Source organism: Osmerus eperlanus, chromosome 13 (genome assembly GCF_963692335.1).
Source record: "Osmerus eperlanus chromosome 13, fOsmEpe2.1, whole genome shotgun sequence".
Classification (NCBI taxonomy): Eukaryota; Metazoa; Chordata; class Actinopteri; order Osmeriformes; family Osmeridae; genus Osmerus; species Osmerus eperlanus.
The window spans coordinates 16,452,300-16,471,248 of NC_085030.1; the positions used below are offsets into that span (position 1 = coordinate 16,452,300).

The 18,949-nt window shown below is 42.9% G+C and overlaps 4 protein-coding genes across 9 annotated transcripts; 3 read left to right on the forward strand and 1 right to left on the reverse strand.

Moving 5' to 3' along the window:
* Nucleotides 1-806: 806 nt before the first annotated feature.
* On the forward strand, nt 807-4,876 carry aga (aspartylglucosaminidase). 2 transcript variants are annotated; one of them, XM_062476186.1, is made up of 9 exons: nt 807-1,126; nt 1,539-1,692; nt 2,077-2,189; nt 2,384-2,496; nt 3,041-3,149; nt 3,343-3,418; nt 3,903-4,010; nt 4,392-4,525; nt 4,613-4,876. In XM_062476186.1, the coding sequence occupies exons 1-9, from the start codon at nt 1,027-1,029 to the stop codon at nt 4,711-4,713; spliced, it is 1,008 nt and encodes a 335-aa protein (XP_062332170.1). In that variant the 5' UTR covers nt 807-1,026; the 3' UTR covers nt 4,714-4,876. The 2 variants fall into 2 exon arrangements, with proteins under 2 accessions (XP_062332170.1, XP_062332171.1); XM_062476187.1 differs by lacking the exon at nt 3,903-4,010.
* Nucleotides 4,877-5,012: 136 nt separating this feature from the next.
* neil3 (nei-like DNA glycosylase 3) lies at nt 5,013-9,632 on the reverse strand. 3 transcript variants are annotated; one of them, XM_062476184.1, is made up of 10 exons: nt 9,286-9,632; nt 9,056-9,135; nt 8,688-8,822; nt 8,160-8,373; nt 7,544-7,618; nt 7,271-7,437; nt 6,617-6,786; nt 6,045-6,459; nt 5,571-5,745; nt 5,013-5,478 (listed from the first exon to the last, which is right to left on the reverse strand). In XM_062476184.1, the coding sequence occupies exons 1-10, from the start codon at nt 9,385-9,387 to the stop codon at nt 5,314-5,316; spliced, it is 1,698 nt and encodes a 565-aa protein (XP_062332168.1). In that variant the 5' UTR covers nt 9,388-9,632; the 3' UTR covers nt 5,013-5,313. The 3 variants fall into 3 exon arrangements, with proteins under 3 accessions (XP_062332168.1, XP_062332169.1, XP_062332167.1); XM_062476185.1 differs by having other exon boundaries at nt 5,013-5,374; nt 9,056-9,165; nt 9,286-9,630; XM_062476183.1 differs by having other exon boundaries at nt 9,056-9,165; nt 9,286-9,625.
* A 416-nt stretch (nt 9,633-10,048) lies between these two features.
* On the forward strand, nt 10,049-14,774 carry asb5a (ankyrin repeat and SOCS box containing 5a). Of its 2 annotated transcripts, none has more exons than XM_062476188.1 (7): nt 10,049-10,313; nt 11,294-11,373; nt 11,650-11,757; nt 12,201-12,351; nt 12,788-12,922; nt 13,200-13,391; nt 13,622-14,774. In XM_062476188.1, the coding sequence occupies exons 1-7, from the start codon at nt 10,112-10,114 to the stop codon at nt 13,747-13,749; spliced, it is 996 nt and encodes a 331-aa protein (XP_062332172.1). In that variant the 5' UTR covers nt 10,049-10,111; the 3' UTR covers nt 13,750-14,774. The 2 variants fall into 2 exon arrangements, with proteins under 2 accessions (XP_062332172.1, XP_062332173.1); XM_062476189.1 differs by lacking the exon at nt 10,049-10,313 and adding an exon at nt 10,709-10,924.
* On the forward strand, nt 14,086-18,489 carry spata4 (spermatogenesis associated 4). Of its 2 annotated transcripts, XM_062476193.1 has the most exons (8): nt 14,086-14,177; nt 14,806-14,897; nt 15,077-15,151; nt 15,268-15,397; nt 15,523-15,641; nt 15,930-16,150; nt 16,876-16,986; nt 17,140-18,489. In XM_062476193.1, exons 2-8 carry the CDS (start codon nt 14,806-14,808, stop codon nt 17,229-17,231), a joined length of 840 nt encoding a protein of 279 aa, XP_062332177.1. In that variant the 5' UTR covers nt 14,086-14,177; the 3' UTR covers nt 17,232-18,489. The 2 variants fall into 2 exon arrangements, with proteins under 2 accessions (XP_062332177.1, XP_062332178.1); XM_062476194.1 differs by lacking the exon at nt 14,086-14,177 and having other exon boundaries at nt 14,806-15,151; nt 17,140-18,488.
* The last annotated feature ends 460 nt before the right edge of the window (nt 18,490-18,949 follow it).

An 18,949-nucleotide genomic window follows, 5' to 3' on the forward strand; every position in this document is an offset into this window, starting at 1 on the left:
AAGGGCAATTCCCTTTAGCAGGAGCTATTTAATTTCAATCAATAACAGGAAAAAGTCATAATTCTCCGTTGTCCTCCTACCTGATCTCCCACAGACGCCTTGTAACAACAGTACTGACTTACCTCGGTTACAGAAATATCAATGAATAAAATATGAAAGAAAATTGTTTTTTATATGAATAATGGAATAGTGGATATAGGCTATTAGAGTTCATTTCTCAAGGTTAGACTATATTGTGTTGTTACAGTCTACCTGGCCTGTGCTTTGTAGCGACGGGTTTGACAGAAATCAGAAGATACATTCATATCGACTGTTTTCTGTTCTCAAGAAACTGACTCCTCCTCAAGGCGATCTTTGAGGTTGAAAATAATGTTCCTTTCTCAGCACGCGCTGATTCACACCAAAGCTACAGAGCATGTGAGTCACTGCCAGACAACGTGAAAGTGTCACTGAATTAGATTAACTCACTGAAAGTACATAGTTTCACATAGTTTCACATGGAACTTTACTGGAAAATCCATATACTATTCAACAGTTAGTTACGTCTACATTTTGGTGGATTTAATTATGGACATCTGTGCAGCAAGTTGTTCATTGACAGTGATCGTTGTAATTGATTGATATCCAGTAATCAACAAAAACAAATTGATCAGCTACGCCATGTTTTTTTAAGCATGACATGTAATTAATTCCAATAAAAACTTGAAAAGCAAAGATCTGTTCCCCTATACCTCAACACCGAAAACTTAAGAGATCGGATTTATATTGAATGCACTGGCCCTTTAATGAAGATGATGATTTCATGTCATGTGACAAAACAAGGAAATAGAAATGGATAAACATGAAATGTACTCACAATTATAATATTTGATCGAGACAGACACTTAAAACGAAAATGTTTCATTATTAAAACTAAACTGCCGTGGACCAGCTTTGTCTTCTCAAGAAGAATAGATCTACCCTACCTTTTAGCCAGGTAGCACTTTCTCCTCCGAAATTTGCAAACTTAAACAAAACTTGAGGAAAATGACTACATTCTTGATTTATATTCTTATGTTGCCGTTTGGACATGCAACGTTACCTCTTGTCATTAACACGTGGCCCTTTCGAGATGCTACGTCCGCAGGTAATGCTAAACTTTCACATTATACACGTTAGTATAGGTTTCTATCTGTATAAAAACCTCTTCATGCGTTTTTATTTATAACCAACAATGAAAAGCAACTTTGGTGTCAAAACTCACAAAAGGATTGGGATTCAACTCTTCCCCCAAATTGTTCTGAAATTGTCTTGGCACTGATTTGCAAATTGCAAGCTGTTCAGCATGTCACCAGTTGGCTTTCTAATCCTCAAAGCAAGCAAACGGATCAGTGTCCAAATGGTGATATGGCACAGTCATTAATTTCCTACAGAATGAGAATCCCTTTAGGTCAAACTGAAGGTGCTGTTGTGTAAGGGCTTATGCAACACACTATATTAGGCCCTGCACACAAAGTTTGGACTGTACGAACTTTTGCTGTTGTTTCTGTCATCCGAAGCGTGGAGCGTCCTGCGAGCCGGAGGGTCGGTACTGGACGCGGTGGAGCAGGGCTGTAGCCGCTGCGAGGTGGACCAGTGTGACGGCAGTGTGGGCTTTGGGGGAAGTCCAGACGAGAACGGAGAGACCACCCTGGACGCCATGATCATGAACGGGTGAGCCGTGAGCGTCACCCGTTCATCTCATGCATCACTGAGAACATTGCCACAATCCAAATGGTTGTTGTCCTAAATCAAAGTTCAGCGAATGCCAGAGTAGGCTATACCCTAAAGTAGGATTTTTTTGGGGTGCTTGGATTTCAATCTCCTCGGTTGGAATTTAATTTGTGGGGTAAAGACAGAGTTCCTGCTGTAAAGAACAGTTTCAGCTGCTTTTGTTGTGTCCGACTCCTCCTGATTTACGGGGAATTGAAATGGAATTGATCCAAAACTCCACTGCGAGTCAATTACAGCCATATAATGGCCTTGGGATTGTAGATGTCTTCCTTTTCGCATGATAATCGTGTGCAGCCACCCGTGATGAACTGTCTTTCTCTGCAGGGACACGATGGAGGTTGGGGCTGTAGCGGACCTGAGGAGAATCAAGAACGCTATTGGAGTAGCCAGAGCGGTGATGCAACACACTGAACACACATTCCTAGTCGGAGAGTCAGGTATTGTAAAAGTTAGGGTGAACTAGTATTCGATGTGAAATTACATCTAGTACGTTGATTCGTAAACGAGTATTTGTTAATAATTAACATTCAAAATGAGTCCTCAGTGGCTATGTGGATGTACTGTATCAAATATAATATGTGGTGTGTTACTGACCTCTGTGAAGTCTGATCTCTGATTGTTTTATTTACAGCTTCGGTTTTTGCTGAGCATATGGGCTTCACAGCAGAAGACCTGACCACCAACAAATCTCTTAGTATTTTCACACAGTGGCTGAAGGACAACTGCCAACCCAATTATCGGAAGGTGTGCATTTCATAGCTTCAGCTTCATACAGTTTAAATAAAGTATTAGGTATAACTCTTAACACCTAATTTGAGATTCAGAATATCATGCAGGATGAATTTCAGTTATCCTCATTTCAATGTTTTGTAATACCGCCCAAACTGTCGAAAGAACGAAGCACCGTACATCCCTCAACAAAACCGTGCAATCTTGTCAGGGAAACAGTAAAGTACATCGCCTCCTATCTTTAAAATCTATGAATAACTCTGACTGCTGGATGAATTATGCATTGACGGCTGCCTGAAAGCGACGACTGTTGATCCCAACATGCTGTTAGCATTGGCACTATCAAAGCCCTGTAGAGATCTGACTCAGCCTCGTCCTCAGCTAGCCTGCATACATTACCACCAAGCTGGGTAGCAGGTCGGATACGTGAGTCACGTCCATGTATACGTTTGTTTTAGCATAACCGACTGCATCAAGTTAAAAACGGTGTGAGTTCAAACTTGTGGCAGACGGTACATTATACATGGTGTGTACATTATCTTCATTTTATATTCAACAGAGTGTTCTTCCAGATCCTTCGAAGAACTGTGGACCATACAAGCCAAGAGCCATGTCGAAGCAAAGACAGAGAGAACGCCAAATTGACATACATGCTCATGACACTATTGGTAAAATATATGATTGGTGTTGAAAACGTAGAAATTTGCTTTTGTATTGCTAAGACAGTATAGTGTTTTTGTGCCTTTTAATCCGATGTTAAATATTATGCATATTTTTAAGTTATTTTATGGTTACAAATAATACTGTCAGATTTAAAATACAATTATTTGTTGATAATTGTGTATATTTCATTCAAAATAGGAATGATTGCGATTGGTCAGGATGGTCATGTGGCAGCAGGAACATCCACCAATGGAGCAAACCACAAGATCCCAGGGTACATCAAAATATACATTTCATACATCCCATATGAGTCGCATGGTGATTGGATGGCCTTTACTACAGTAAATCAGATCCCTTGTTATGGTTATTGTTAGTACCCACACGGAACAAACTAGGACAGTAAACAAATGCAACTCAAATGTCACTCCTCAATACGGGCCATATCAAGATGATGAATCCTGACGAGACGTATTTACAAGAGACATTTGAAGTCAAGACCGTCTTTGTTGAACGCTGGCTAAGTGTAACATTTACACATGCATTTAGCAGACGCCTTTATCCAAAGCGACTTCCAAGAAAGAGCATAGGTCACTGATCATAACAACGAGATAGCCCCCAACATTGCGAGCAGCCAAAACATGAAGCATACATTGTGAAAAAACAAATAAGTGCCAAAGGGAAGAACCATAAGAGCATGCAGTTAAACAAGTTACAGTTAAACAACAGAATGTTCCGGTGTTGTGTGACACGCCCTGTAGTCGTGTTGGAGACTCGCCCGTAGCAGGAGCGGGCGCCTACGCCGACAGCACCGCAGGGGGCGCGGCCGCCACCGGAGATGGAGACGTCATGATGCGCTTCCTTCCCAGGTTGGGCCCGATCTGCTCCAACACCTCACTCATCCAGCACACACACACAGCATGGAAACAACACACCTAACAAAAAGGGAGTTGAGTTGGATGTACTTGAGTGCAGTAGATTGAGTTGGATGTACTTTAGTGATAGGAGACAATCATGGGCCAGAAGTGCAGTTTTAAAAGTGGCCTGAGGAGTGTGGACTAGCGCCAAGGAACTGTCTTATTTGCAAGACACAGCGCAACAGTAACATCTCTCTCGACCACAGCTAAGGCAGAACGGTCAACGCTGAACCAATGATGAGATTTGACAGGGCTGTGGCTACTTCTACCCCTGAGGTGTCGAAGGATATGAAAGCCCCAGTAACAGTCCTCTCTCTCTCTGACTGAGCCTAGTTTCCTTGCTGTGGAGCTGATGAGGACTGGAGCAGCCCCGTCCTCAGCCTGCAAGACAACCATCTCCAGGATCAAGAGGTATTACCCAGAATTCTTTGGGGCCGTCATCTGTGCCAACACAACTGGTCATTATGGTGAGTGGTGTTAGGACTAGCAGAAGTATGTGAGTTACAAAAATAGATGAACTGAGCTTGCTTCCCCCCCCCTCTCGTTTTCAAAAGGTGCTGCTTGCAACAAGCTTCCTGGATTCTCCAAATTCTCCTTCATGGTGTCTGACTCTCAATCTAACGTACCATTACTGAAATCTGTGGACTGTTTTTGATTCATTTTTTTTTATATGTTGGGTTTTATGCTACTTTCTACTATCAATTATGTTAATTGAAAGAATCATCAGACTTGATCTTTTGACAGATATCCTGAATGTTTTCTATGTAGAGATTTAGGAAAAAAAGTGATTAAAAGTTGTGATCAACAATTAAACTGAATACATCTTTTATAGTATTATGACATTTGAATGGACTCACAGCTCAAATGGTATACATTATTTCATAAGATGAAACACCTGAAATGTGGCCTTCCTTAACAGTGCAAGAAAGCCTGCATAACGAGATATTTCTCTCAATGTAAAATGAAATTTTATTCAAGACTGCTTGGCAAATATGCTGTACGGCACACCAGACATAACAAATGCAAAGACATGATCAATGCTACATGAATAAGCAAGCGAAAATATATTAATTGCATCGACCCATCAGCTCTTACCACAAGGAAACATAAGAACATTATAAAACTTGTAACCCTTCCGCTTGAATATTCTTAATCTCTTAAAGTTAGCTACTTGTTTCAGCAGCTTGGCCCATTTCATGCCCATTGGAAGTAGTCACACTGCTTGCCCACAGGAAGTAGTCACACTGCTTGCCAATCAGGAAGTAGTCACACTGCTTGCCCACAGGAAGTAGTCACACTGCTTGCCCATCAGGAAACTGCAGACGTAGAAGTTTCGTCCGTTATTAGGCCCCAGTTTGAGCACAGTTCTCCTGAGACAGCGTTTCCCATGGTTACAGAGGGGGAAATGTAAATCAGCCCACTGAAAGAACCAGAGAGACCGGAGGATTCCGTCACCATTTAGCTGTTAAATCATGTTCATTATATTCAGGGTGTATGTAGATTCTCTCTCACCTCAAAGAAGTTACAGCGTTTGTCTCTGGGGAGCGAGCAGTTGTAAAACTGACGGCCCTTGTTCTCTCCTTCCTTGTTGACCACGCGGAGGACACAGGGACACTGATGGGAAGTACAGCAGGGGATTGTGGGAACACCCTGTGTTTCCTCATTTGGTGCTTTGGTTTGGGAGGAGCTGATGGAGATACAAGGGTATAAGACATGTCTTCATTTCTGCAGCTTCCAGAACCTTCTGTTGGTATTTTCAACGAACCAATCAAGGAGACACCATGTGAACATCAGGATTTGTTGGAGATCGCCCCACACTACTGCATTCCCAGATGTGGCTATTCATCAATCGGCACTTTTATAACAATACCGCATTAAAAATTCCACTGTCGGATGCTTTTTTATCCCACTTACCTCCCCGAAGTCAAAAACTTGCCTTATTATAACTTTCTTACTCATGAATAGCTGAGTGCACCCATCACTCACCTTACACGGCGTGCTCCATTGTGAGCTTTGCTACCAGGAAAAGGACTGTGATCAATTCTCATTTTCTTAGATGGTTGACTGGAGGAGGCCAACGATTCCCTTTTGGAGAGCTCTGTGCTTTTATTCTGCCAGCCACCAGAGGCATAATTGGGACTTGTTGTCCCTTGGCAGACGTTGTGTTTATTTAAACCTCTCTCCCCCGCCAAGGAATTCAGATGACTGCTGGCTGGGGAAAAAGGAGAGTCCGCTTGGTTTGGCTTTTTGCACAAGTCGGTAAAAACAAGGGTGGTGCTTCCAAACGCAGCCTTGCGGTTGACTTTGAGCTCCTCTCGTGGTTTTGAAAAGGCATTGCAAGGGTACTTGATTAAATCTCTGGTGAAGAAAGCCTCCTCAACGCTGCGCTCGTCTGTAGGAACTGGGAGGGAGGAGGGGGCACTAACATCAATTTGTTTCATTCCACCGCCTCAGTGATCATCTTCCTAGTGTCTGAATATCACCTACGAAAGTGAATGGATTGTGTAAACGCTGTTTGAAGTGGGTGGTGCCCGCTGAGGACAAGGCTGACGGCTCACCCCGAGTCCTAGGAGTGAGGCAGGCCTCACAGGTCCTCACCGCTGGCTGGTTCACCAGGGTGCACAGCTCACAGGCCCACTCCTCCTCCTCTCTCTTGGCCACGGCATCGCTGGCTTCCACAGACGCCCGGTAAGCCCAGTCCAGTAAGCTGTTCCTTGCGGGAAGTTTGCTAGAAATGTAAAATCAGGAAGATTAACATGTGTCAGGGAGGATCTGGTGTATCGCACAAATATAATGAAATTTCTTGTGGAAAGAATGCATTTAGCATTAAGCACAGATAATGCTTGAAAACACGCAGAACATTGGAAAAAATTATGAGTTGGAATGGAGATACGGTCCACAAAAGGCTTTATCTGTGAGCTGTGCTGTAGAGCTTTACACTCAAACCCTCTTTAATGCCTTCCTCAAACAGACACCAGGAAGCTCAGAGTTTGCACCTGTCTGACAAGCACAGTCCACACTCGCTATGCACATTCAATCTCTCATCATCACCTCTTACTTCCCAGCAGGCTTATCCACCTACAGTGAATGATAAACTCCAATTACATCAGAGATGACGCAAGACTTCACCGTTTCCCCTCCCCCCATCCGCTCTGGTTGGCTCGCAAACCCTCTGATTAATATTCCCCACACATCTGATGTCACAGGTTCACCTCAGGTCGACCTCTCCCGGGTCGGCGCTCTGACAGCGCGAACAGAAGTACGTCATCCTGCCGTTGTCGCCAAGGCGACAGACTGTGATGGTGTTTCGGCACTGGCCACACTGAGGACGCTTGTAGACTTTGTAGTGTTTGTGGAGAGGAGAGCCCGATTTGCGGCACTTGAACAGAAATGAGAAGACAGGCAGACAAAGTGTTTAAGTGACTGAGTGGTTACGAGACTGGGCCTGCAGTTAGCGGTGAGGAGCAGGCCCGGGGGAGCCCTACCTTATAGAACAGGAGGGTGAAGTCACGTGTCATCTTCACTAGATGGTGGACCTGTTCATCCGTCAGCTGGTTGATCTAAAAAATAAAGGAACTCAGTCATAAATCAATAAAACATGGATCGTGCTATGATTGACAACAAGAGGGGTATGGCTCAGTGGTGGAGCATTTGACTGCAGGTCAAGAGGTTGCAGGTTCAAATTTCCCCTTCTCTACTGCATGTGACTTTGGATTAAAAAAAAAACATTTGCTAAATAAAATGTTACAAAAGTGAACACACAATATACTCTCCAAACGTTTGGGTCGATGTCTTCAGTCACTGTTACGGTGACACATCTGTCTCCGCTTTGAGTCCCTATCAAACCTAAAACTTGTTACATTTATATTTTTGCTTGTATCCAAAGCAACATACAAATAGTGCATATCAAAAGTACAGTAGATCACCAATCTGAAGCACATACTATAGTTCTAAACAGTATTTCAGTCTTCAGAGTCAATCAGCGGTCTGTATTTACCTGGCTGGTAAATGTGTAGTAACCACATCTCAGCAACCAGGCACAGTGAAAAAATAATACAACATTAAGAGTTCTACAGTGCAACAACGACGACAGTTGCGTACCTTTACCGCAGGGTTAAGGCCCGAGTCAAACAAGGCCTCGTTTTTAATGATGTTCCCCACCCCGGGCAGGACGGTCTGGTCCAGGAGCACATCACAGAGCATCCTGTCTCTCTGTCCTCGAACCACCTCCTCTGCACGGCAGGAACTGAACTGGGGTGAGCACACATCCAGGGTCTGCATGGCCCGGAGTCTGTGCTCACAGTCCTCTGTCAGCCTGCACACAAACATGCCTTTAGTGGACAAACCTAACAGCAAAATACAGTTACTCTCAGGTGTGGTGCTGTATTTAATTCACTGTGTTGTCATAACAAAGGTTTCACACAAAACACGACTAACTTTGGGGGGGGAGGGGAATGTGTTCTTAAAATGTATTAGTTTCGAAAGGTTGAAAAACAAATGATAAAAAAGGTTCAATTAAATAAAATCCTGGACAAGTACACAGTCCCAACAGTATCACTATGGTTATTGTCCAGAAACGAACTGCCTCAAGAGGACACGGTGGAACAAACCTTATGCCAATTAGCCTACCTGATTTCAGCTGTGGAGTCGAAGAGGAAGATTACGTCTCTGGTGAGGTGGATCTCCAGCATCGGACTAAGGCTTTTCCTGCCCTGAGTCTTGGCAGGGTTTATACGCATTGAACCATTCATACCAAAGTGAACTCTGTCAAAGACATGAGAGATACAGCTTTGTTTAAGCGGTAAATGATCAGTAGTCTATAGCCTAACATATTAGCGATACTGTTGGTGTAGATGGGTAATTTTGTGCTTTGTGTTTCATGCATTTGACTGCAACTTTAAGAGGCTTTATGTAAACGCGTCTGCTAAATGAATACTTTACATTTATTTCTTAAGTGCATAGCTCCATGATAAACGTAAGTTTAATGGACTTCATACCTCAACGCTCTTTGGCCGAAGTATAAGAACAGTTCCTTTCCCAGGGTAGCAACTCCAGTGTATTTACACCCAGTGAGGATCTGGAACGAGCCTTTATTTGGGTCATATCTCTGCAAATACGTCGTCGGTTGTTTTAGCAACACACATTTATCAGTTAATTCAGCTACTGTAGCCTGCATTACATCAGATAACGCTAGCTATTCTGTCACTTCTTTCATTAGTCTACACACCTGTTTCGTCGTCGGACTTCGGAATTCTTGAACTTTCTGTCCTTGCTGGACCCTCGAACGAATCTTCTCTCCGTTCAGCGTGCAACCCGGCCCCTCAACCATATTCAGAAAGGATTTGTTAGCCAAATGGGATATATAAAAGCTTGTTTCTCTCCTAGGTTTGATATGTTAACAACGAAACCAAACGACCCGCCACATTTCTAAATCCCGCGGGCTCACTGCTGACAGTCGTGGCGCCACGTATCACGTGACATTGTGGAAACTACCTTGATTAACCGTTTGCGTTTCTACGAAAATAATGATCATTGTGAAGATAAACAGCCTGTCAACACCACATCACAGTAAGTTTAATACACTGTATGAGACCATTTGTGTGTATTACTTTGACTACAACTAAATGTTGTGCTGCACTGCCCTCTGGCGGTTAAATAGGTTATTTAATGTTGTGCTTGAATACTACAATAAGTTTAGTTGGTATGACTAAACTCAACCCAATCACGGTTCTTTATCAAACCAACACGTATCCTATTAAACACCCACAAGCATTCATGAAAAAATGTGTACACGATTTAATAATTTTCTCCTTCCATTACTTCTACAGTAATATCCCTCCTGGTTATCACAAATTAAAGTTTAAACCACAGAATATTCAACCCCCTCTTTAGAAATAGGAGAATGCTAAAATATTTTCACACAGGCACAACGGCAGCTGCACTATTATACCAGCTTGTTCAATCAGGACCAGTAGGTGTCTGAGGGGAAACCAGACTGGGAGTCAGTGGCACATGATCCCCTGTGGTAGAGAGACCCTAACTAACAGAGGGCAATGCCAGAGCCAGCAGAGAGTACCGACAAGCCCTTTGTGGCCCAGTTGTCCAATGTTTACCTCAGCATCTTGGCACTGTTCTGCTTCAAACTCTTTGTGAAGATAAGCCTGAACTTGCTCACCTACTTCTACGTCATCCGTGGGAACAGAAAGGAGGCTGCCAGGATATCTGCAGAGTTCTATGACTATGGTCAACGACAGGGTGAGTACAACTGTGTCATGCCTCTGTAGTGTTTTAGAACCATACATATGAAGATAGATCTTGGCACTGGATAGTTCAGGCACTAGGAAGAGAATACATCAGAATGGAAAACACTTATTTTCTTGGTTTTCATACACTGTCACTAATCCCTTCCCCTCATGCCAACAGTAGTTGTTACTAAAGGAATAAGGATAATGTGTAAAAACAAAACATACAGCAGCAGTGGCTGGACATTTAGTCTCGTCCCCCAATGTATTAATAGAATACAGCCATGGGGTCCCACCCCTTGGCCTACTTACTGTTGGTACTCAGCCGGGGAGCTGGAGGGGAACTGGAGGGATTGAGCGACCAGCCCAAAAAGCACGCGCAGAACCAGTCTGTTAGCAAACATGCATGTTCTCTGTGGTGAAGAATGAACAGCTAGCATCAACCTAGATCACGGTTCTCAGATGACGTAGCTAGAGCAATACTGTTGGATAGGATGCAACTCTCCAGATAGTAATTTCTTTTTGGGAAAAGGTTTTAAGGTTATTTGAATGAAATGGAGGGAAATGGCGATGCTGATGATGCTGTCTGGAATGCTTGTGGAGTTATTTTGGATATTGATTCAGGTAGGTCAGTCTGTAAAGTGGAGTTAGCCTACAGTGCTGTTACATAATAGGATGTATCTAATATTTATCTGTAAATATCATTAACTTGGTGATCCATGTGGCTGATTTGACACAATATGTGAGTGAACTGTGCATGGTTAACGGCAGGCTGTAAAATAAATATTTTTTGTTGTTGTTGATAAAATGTTTCTGTTTGATGACAAATGTTTATGTTTGTATATTCACGAAACATCTCTATGGTTGTGTTCGTTTCAAAAGTGTAGCACTCCAGTCAATGACAACAGCTGACGTTCCTCCGCCTTAATTCTGTCAGTAATCAGAGTTAATACTTGTTGTTTGCAGTATTTGTTGATGTTATTCCTGTTTCAGGGTCCTGGGCCGACCGGTCTCCTCTACATGACGCAGCCAGCCAAGGCCGACTCCTTGTCCTCAGGAACCTCATTTTACAGGTCAGATACTCCCGTGAACTGTCAATGTGTGGGATTAATGCTTTCGATCTACTTCACTGAACTGTGAGTCGCTTCCGCCGAATATGTCACAGCTGTGTGTTGCTCTTAATCATTGGTGTTTGACATACGAAACACAAACTTGGTAAATACAGACCGTTCCTTGACTCTGATCCTTGATATTCTGCTGTACTTTCTACATGCGCTTATTGTCTTAAAGTGTCAAAATGTGAAAACAAAATGTGAATATACTTCCATCGTATTTACTTGAATCTACAGGGCCACAATGTTAACGTGCTTACCATAGACCATGTGAGCCCCCTTCATGATGCTTGTCTGGGCAACCATGTAGCCTGCGCCAGGCTCCTCATCGAATCAGGAGCCAATGTGAGTCACAACCCAGACACCAGCAGATGTGACCTACAGCATGTTCATGACACCGAGTAGATTCTCTCTTCATCGAATGGCGAAGAGCAAATCTAAAGAAATTCAGCTGTCTAACACCTGAGTGCTCTCTCCTCTCTGGATAGTCTCCGCATCACGCTTAACCCTTGTGCTGCCTTCGGGTCACATGACCCAAAGGTTCATAACGAACCACCGTTGTGTTTACCCAATTTTACCCAATACAAAAACAAATAAAAATAATTTTCTTTTAACCATTGCAATGTGGGGGGTCTGAGACAGCCCGACAGTTAAAAGAAAATGCTTCACTTTGTTTTTGTAGGAGGTAAATTTGTCGCAATACGACGGTGGGTCACAATGACTGATGGGTCAGAATGACCCGAAGATAACACAAGGGTTAAGTGAAGCTGACACCCCACTCTGTGCAGGTGAACGTCACCACCATAGACGGGAGGACGCCCCTGTTCAACGCGTGCTTCGTGGGCAGTGTGAGCTGCACAGACTTGCTCCTGGAGAGGGGGGCTAAGCCACAGGCTCCGCTGTTTCAGCCCTCGCCCATCCACGAAGCCACCAGCAGAGGTACGCTCCACAGGCAAAGCGACTGAACAGTGCATTTATTCAGTAAACCTAATGGAAATAGATGGCCAAAACAAAAGTACACAATGCACCCAACGAAGCACGGTCACATTTAAGCCCCTGCTTAAAAGAAAAGATGTCTCTATTATTTTACTTTTTAAGCTATTCTAACTAGACTATAACGGAAACAATGTAATGCATTAATTAACGCTTTCATCCATTGCTTCACATAGAAGGGGGATTTGAACCTGCAATCTTTCCATCAGCAGCCAAATGCTACACAGAGCTTTACCCAAACTGAATCTAATCATCTCATACTAAATCAAATCGTATTTGTGTAGCATCAAGAGCCATGTCCCAGAGGGCTTCACATATGTCCATAGAACTGCACCTAAACCCACCTAAATAGGATGTCCTAACTCCCCCTGTCCCTGTGCAGGCCACAGCAAGTGTGTGGAGGCTCTGGTGGCGTGGGGAGCGGATGTGGACATGGACATTCCTCACCTGGGCACGCCGCTCTACACCGCCTGCGTCTTTCAGGAGCTGGAGTGTTCCAGGATGCTTCTGAGGGAAGGTGAGGTCTGTCCCAGGTCGTCCTCCGTCTGCCTGGCATCATAAACGATTTAACTCAGCGCTGTCTGGCTCTGTCGCTGCAGAGCCGACACCCTGTGTGCCTTCGATCCAAAGCTTACCTATGATCTAATGATTTTTTTGGTCGATTAGCTGAATCAGGTTGGTTACAAATGGGGTTGAAGCAATGACAACAACAAAAAACGGCAGAAGTGTAGTTCTCCAGTGTGTGGGATTGAACGGCCCTGATTGGACAGCCCTGATGTGTCTCCTCACCACAGGAGCCCATGTCCAGAGAGGTAAGTACCTGGAGACGCCCCTACACGCTGCTGCCCAGAATGACTGCACAGCCATGGTGAAGATGCTGCTGGATTTTGGGGCTGACATCAATGCCAGGAACCTGGAGTTCCAGAGGCCGGTGGATGTATCTCCTCCTGGCAGCCACACAGAGAGGTTCCTGATGCTCTACGAGGGTCAGTAACCCAGAACTGCTGTTTTTTTTTTTTTTTAAGGAATCCTGTTCAATATGGTTGTTTTTTCGAAGTATAAGGAATAAAAACAGATTTTTATTTTAAATACCATCTCCAGTACTAGTTTGTCTTGACTGTATTTCAGAATAAAAAAAGTAAAAGGTTAAACTTATTTTACCAGTCGATGTTCTGCTGTTCTCCCACTTCTCAGTCATCCCTCTTTCTTCCCCCAGTCACGCCTCGCCTGCTCAGCCAGCTCTGCCGCCAGTGCATCCGAGAGAGTGTCGGCCGTGATCGGTTCCACCTGATCTGCCTACTGCCTCTGCCCAGTCCAGTCAAAAACTATCTGCAGTACAGATAACGCACCAGCACAGAAAAATAAGCATCGTTTTCTGTTTTCGACTGACGGACACTTGAATAAATAATTTGAGTTTTTGTGCAGTTGACCGAAACACTGTATTAGGGTTGGAATTAATTGTCTATATGCACACGACAGTGAAACGTATTTAAAGGGGGAAATAGGCCAGGTATAGAACTTCCAACGAAGTTAGAAACGTGACTTGTGCATGTTGCATAACCCGGGCCGACAATTTCCGGTAGCTAGCAGTTGCGTTAGTTCTTTCACACAAAATGGCGTTTGAGGAGTTTGGTTGATCTTCTCAAAATGACCGAGTTTGGTTGATCTTCTCAAAATGACCGATGTTCAAAGGATTCTATGTTGCTGCCCTTTTAGCAAGAGGGAAAAGGGGTTCAAATTGTACATTTTGAGCTACGTCGACAATTACAAAGGTAAGAATTAAGATATTTATTAACTCACACAGTAAAAGTAGCTAGCTAGCTATGTGATTTTAGCGGTAACATTAGAGCTAGCTAGGCTGGATAGTTAGCCATTTTTAGCTACATGATAATGGAATCAATTATCTGATTGTCAGCTTGCTTGCTAGTCATTAATGTTAACAGATAAATAATTGGTTGGTCATATGTATTCCCTATGGATAATGTAACATTTGGATTTCTAACAAAAATCTGGAAACGGGAGCGATCTCAATGTTGGAGAAGCCGCACAATCTGTAGGGTTCTAGACCTGCCTATTTATTTCCGGGGAATAAGTAGCTATCACTGTCGTGTGCATATAGCCAATTGCTTTCAGATAGGTGTTTTTATTAATAAGGCATAATGCAGTGCTGTGATGATATGTTTCTGCATTCTGGGACTGGCCATTAAGGACAGTATTTGATGAAATAGAGTGCAACAGTTAAATGGTTCATATGTTTATGTATGTGTACACATGCTTTCATAGACAACACACCACCGTTTTGAAAACTGCTGCACGGTGTGGTCACAACATAGGGTGTCCTGGATTTACCAGTAAACCGCTTAAGAACATGGCCATGTCTTGTCTTTATATACCCACTAGATGGCGACAATGCTTATTTTCGCTCTGACGCATTCACCGCGAAAGGTAGAAGAAGAGAGGCCGTTGTCATGGAGTTGTAAACACAAAAATGTCTACGTATCAAAAATGAAATTAGCTGGCTATCTAGCTTTATATCTAGTAAAGATGATTCATTAGTATTCGATTAGTTTACTTAGTTTATCTACAGCTCTTGCGTAGCAAGTAGTTATAGGAAAACGTTTCAACGCAAATATTGCAACTTTGTCATGGCATATCCACAAACTCCTAAAAGGACGGGGCTACCACGAGAAGTACTGAAGTGGATACAAAGCCTTGACTTGTCGTTTTCACCAAAGAATGTGCGCAGGTAGGCACATAATAGGTGATAACATATTCCAGTTTTATATAAAAATTGTCCAGTTACTTAGCTTTATTTAATGAAATATGATCTTTAAGAAAAAAAAAATTCTAATCTCTCCTCAGAGATTTTTCTAATGGCTATCTGGTGGCAGAAATATTTTCCTGGTATTATCCTGAGCACCTTACTATGCACTCGTATGACAATGGCACCTCTATTGCTACTAAACTGGGTAACTGGGCTCAAATAGAGAGGGTAAGTCCAGTGTGAAAGGACAAATAACACTACAATGTAAGACAGTGAACATGGTTGCAAAGCTATCATTTTTCGCTGATGCTCTAGTAGTCCCTATGTGATATAATCCATCTGTGCCTCTGCAGTTTCTACAGAAGGAGAACATACAGTTGCTGAAGGAAGCTATTGATGGCAGCATCCACTGTAAACCAGGAGCTGCTGAGCTTCTGGTGCAAGAGATTTACACAGTATTGACCAACAGGAGGTAAATCTGCCAAGTTAACTGGAGAACAGTATTGCTGGCATGGTCAAACCTGTGATCTCTTATTCTGCAGTCAAATGCCCTTACCCCCCCATTCCCATAATTTAACATTTGCTGCTTAACCCCCCCCCCCCTCTCTCTCTCTCTCTCTCTCTCTCTCTCTCTCTCTCTCTCTCTCTCTCTCTCTCTCTCTCTCTCTCTCTGTCTCTCTCTCTGTCTGTCTCTCTCTCTCTCTCTCTGTCTCTCTGTCTGTCTGTCTCTCTCTCTCTCTGTCTGTCTCTCTCTCTCTAGGATCAGAAGCTTCCAGACGGACAAGCTTGACTTCTCTGACCGAGGGTACCAGGAGCTGCTGCCCATGGTGGCTCGCTCCACAGCCTCCAAGGCCATCAAGACCAACCTGCGACTGAGTGAGCTCATCGCTGAGCCCAGCATCACCACCAACCAGAGGAAGGTGCAGGCCATCATCCACATGCACCTGGAGCAGAGGGCAGCAGAGAGGGAACAGAATCCCAGTGAGTCTGCATGTAGATCTCTGAATCCCAGTGAGTCTGGATGCATATCTCTGAATCCTAGTGAGTCTGAATCCTAGTTAGTCTGGATGTAGATCTCTGAATCCTAGTGAGTCTGGATGTAGATCTCTGAATCCTAGTGAGTCTGGATGTAGATCTCTGAATCCTAGTGAGTCTGGATGTAGATCTCTGAATCTGAATCCTAGTGAGTCTGGATGTAGATCTCTGAATCCTAGTGAGTCTGGATGCATATCTCTGAATCTTAGTGAGTCTGGATGCAGATCTCTGAATCTGAATCCTAGTGAGTCTGGATGTAAATCTCTGAATCTGAATCCTAATGAGTCTGGATGTAGATCTCTGAATCTGAATCCTAGTGAGTCTGTATGTAGATCTCTGAATCTGAATCCCAGTGAGTCTGGATGCATATATCTGAATCCTAGTGAGTCTGGATGTAAATCTCTGAATCTGAATCCTAGTGAGTCTGGATGTAGATCTCTGAATCTGAATCCCAGTGAGTCTGGATGCATATATCTGAATCCTAGTGAGTCTGGATGTAAATCTCTGAATCTGAATCCTAGTGAGTCTGGATGTCTTTTTAGTCAAGTCAGTCACTGATGAAGGTTTCTTTTTCCCCCGTAGATCTTTTAATACGAGCGTGTGAAATGATTAGGAAAATGTCAGCCAGGCTGGGGACACATTACTTAGTAGATACTGTACACTGTGTGCAGAGCGTTTCAACAGGAAGCCCACCTTAGAAGCACTGGTGGCTCGACTGCCGCCATCACGTCGCCACGGAAACACGGACCTGGAGACCAGCGCATCAGTCAGCAGTGGGACCAGTACGTATGTAGGAGCTCAATGTACACAGCCTGGTTTAACTCATTTATACAATTATCTTTTTATGTCTTGTAAACATTTAAAGAGTTATTTCTTTTCTTTTGAGAGTAAAAATATATTTTGTGAGACGATGATTTTCCATTTCCTGTTTTCAGAGTCTTGTCCCTCGTCTGTCAGAAGCAAGCCCCACGTCTATTTCAAGGAGATTGAAGTGCACCAACCAAACAGGCGCTCCTTGTCCAATTAAAAAAAAACACTGAGATTTTACTCCATAAATATCTGGATATGTTACTATAGGTTCACATTGAAGTCCTCTAAAGATTATATAGATATGGTGAAATAATAGACAGTAGTAATTCAACAAAGCCTTCATGTATTATCAACCTAAGTAGTTTACTTTTGTGTGCAGGTTTTTAGACTGGATTTTCAGGCTTTCCGAACATTGTAGATGAATTTAACTGAGGATACAAGATCAAATATAAGATAATATAGAATAAGATAATATAGAATACAATATATTTTATATAAATCAGGTTAAGCTATAGCAGTATGGTGTGTGTCACCAGTCACATACCACAGTTGGAAACAAAAGGATTCTCTCCTCACGACGTTGTACACCGTTCTACCAGTAGGTAGCAGTGCTCTGTCTGGTTTAAATCAAGGGTGTAGCAATCAAAATCGAAGGAAGCATCAGCAATAGATTTGATAAAATGTACATAACTGAATGGCTCTGTTTTTCACATAAAAGATGTGGAGGGATGTTGGTGTCTCTGCATGTAGAAACAGTGCAGATATATATTCTCACATTCTTTTTCTAGTTCAACCGACACTAATTTCACTTGCATGTCAATGTTGTGTCTGATACTGTTGATTACAGCTGGAAGATTGACATCTGTGCTTTGTTTGAAAAGTTGTCAATGGACTTTATTTCAATTTTTCCAACAGGAACAATAAATACTTTGTGGACATTACCTTTATTTAGATTGTCAAGGTCTCCGGTGTACCTGCTATAGCATGCAGGCTATACACATGTGAACACAGACATTCTTGACTGTTGACATCGTAGTCCACTGGCAGCATGTCTCAGACAGTGCCCAGGGATAAGGATAAACCAGGCTTAGATTATCAGGCGAAAAGCCTCTTGTCACAAATGTTTACCTGATCTTTTAACTGCCACAGCTGTCGTGACAAAACCATTTTAGATATGCCCATTTCCCAGACAGCCGTTTCCAAGCCAAATGATTCATCGTGGCGGTAGCTTGCATCATGTTTTAGAGGCATGGGCCATGGGCTGATATCAACTTTAATTAGTGGTAATGACATCTGTTATGTCAATGTTGTGACTGTTTATGTAGGCCTAGCCGGGTCATTAGTACTTGCCACAGAGTGCAATTAACTGTCACATAAACACATTCCGTGCATAGCTTTCATATTTAATTCTGTAGGTTATACTTTTTTGTTTTTTATCACATATCCAATAATATGACAGTCTATTTACACCCATATACGGTAAAAGTTCTAACCTCTTCATATAATGTTAACCCTTGTGTTATCTTCGGGTCATTCTGACCCATCAGTCATTGTGACCCACTGTCGTATTGCGACAAATTTACCTCATACAAAAACAAAGTGAAGCATTTTCTTTTAACTGTCGGGCTGTCTCAGACCCCCCACATTGCAATGGTTAAAAGAAAATTATTTTTATTTGTTTTTGTATTGGGTGAAATTGGGTAAACACAACGATGGTTCGTTGTGAACCTTTGGGTCATGTGACCCGAAGGCAGCACGAGGGTTAAAAACTATACTAAACCTCTCCTATAACCCTCTTAACCCTCGTGCTGCCTTCGGGTCACATGACCCAAAGGTTCATAACGAACCATCGTTGTGTTTACCCAATTTTACCCAATACAAAACCAAATAAAAATAATTTTCTTTTAACCTTCGCAATGTGGGGGGTCTGAGACA

Excerpts from the sequence above, each read along its gene's own strand:
- aga (XM_062476186.1), top strand. The coding sequence starts at position 1,027 with ATGACTACATTCTTGATTTATATTCTTATGTTGCCGTTTGGACATGCA. Across the intron at positions 3,419-3,902 it reads GCAAACCACAAGATCCCAGG|TCGTGTTGGAGACTCGCCCG; the intron begins GTACATCAAAAT and ends CACGCCCTGTAG. Across the intron at positions 4,526-4,612 it reads CAACACAACTGGTCATTATG|GTGCTGCTTGCAACAAGCTT; the intron begins GTGAGTGGTGTT and ends CGTTTTCAAAAG.
- neil3 (XM_062476183.1), bottom strand. The coding sequence starts at position 9,387 with ATGGTTGAGGGGCCGGGTTGCACGCTGAACGGAGAGAAGATTCGTTCG. Across the intron at positions 7,619-8,159 it reads GCCTTAACCCTGCGGTAAAG|ATCAACCAGCTGACGGATGA; the intron begins GTACGCAACTGT and ends TTTATTTTTTAG. Across the intron at positions 6,787-7,270 it reads CCGGGAGAGGTCGACCTGAG|CAAACTTCCCGCAAGGAACA; the intron begins GTGAACCTGTGA and ends TTACATTTCTAG.
- asb5a (XM_062476188.1), top strand. The coding sequence starts at position 10,112 with ATGCCAGAGCCAGCAGAGAGTACCGACAAGCCCTTTGTGGCCCAGTTG. Across the intron at positions 11,758-12,200 it reads TCATCGAATCAGGAGCCAAT|GTGAACGTCACCACCATAGA; the intron begins GTGAGTCACAAC and ends CACTCTGTGCAG. Across the intron at positions 12,923-13,199 it reads CAGGATGCTTCTGAGGGAAG|GAGCCCATGTCCAGAGAGGT; the intron begins GTGAGGTCTGTC and ends TCCTCACCACAG.
- spata4 (XM_062476193.1), top strand. The coding sequence starts at position 14,806 with ATGGCGACAATGCTTATTTTCGCTCTGACGCATTCACCGCGAAAGGTA. Across the intron at positions 15,152-15,267 it reads TCACCAAAGAATGTGCGCAG|AGATTTTTCTAATGGCTATC; the intron begins GTAGGCACATAA and ends ATCTCTCCTCAG. Across the intron at positions 16,987-17,139 it reads ATCAGTCAGCAGTGGGACCA|AGTCTTGTCCCTCGTCTGTC; the intron begins GTACGTATGTAG and ends TCCTGTTTTCAG.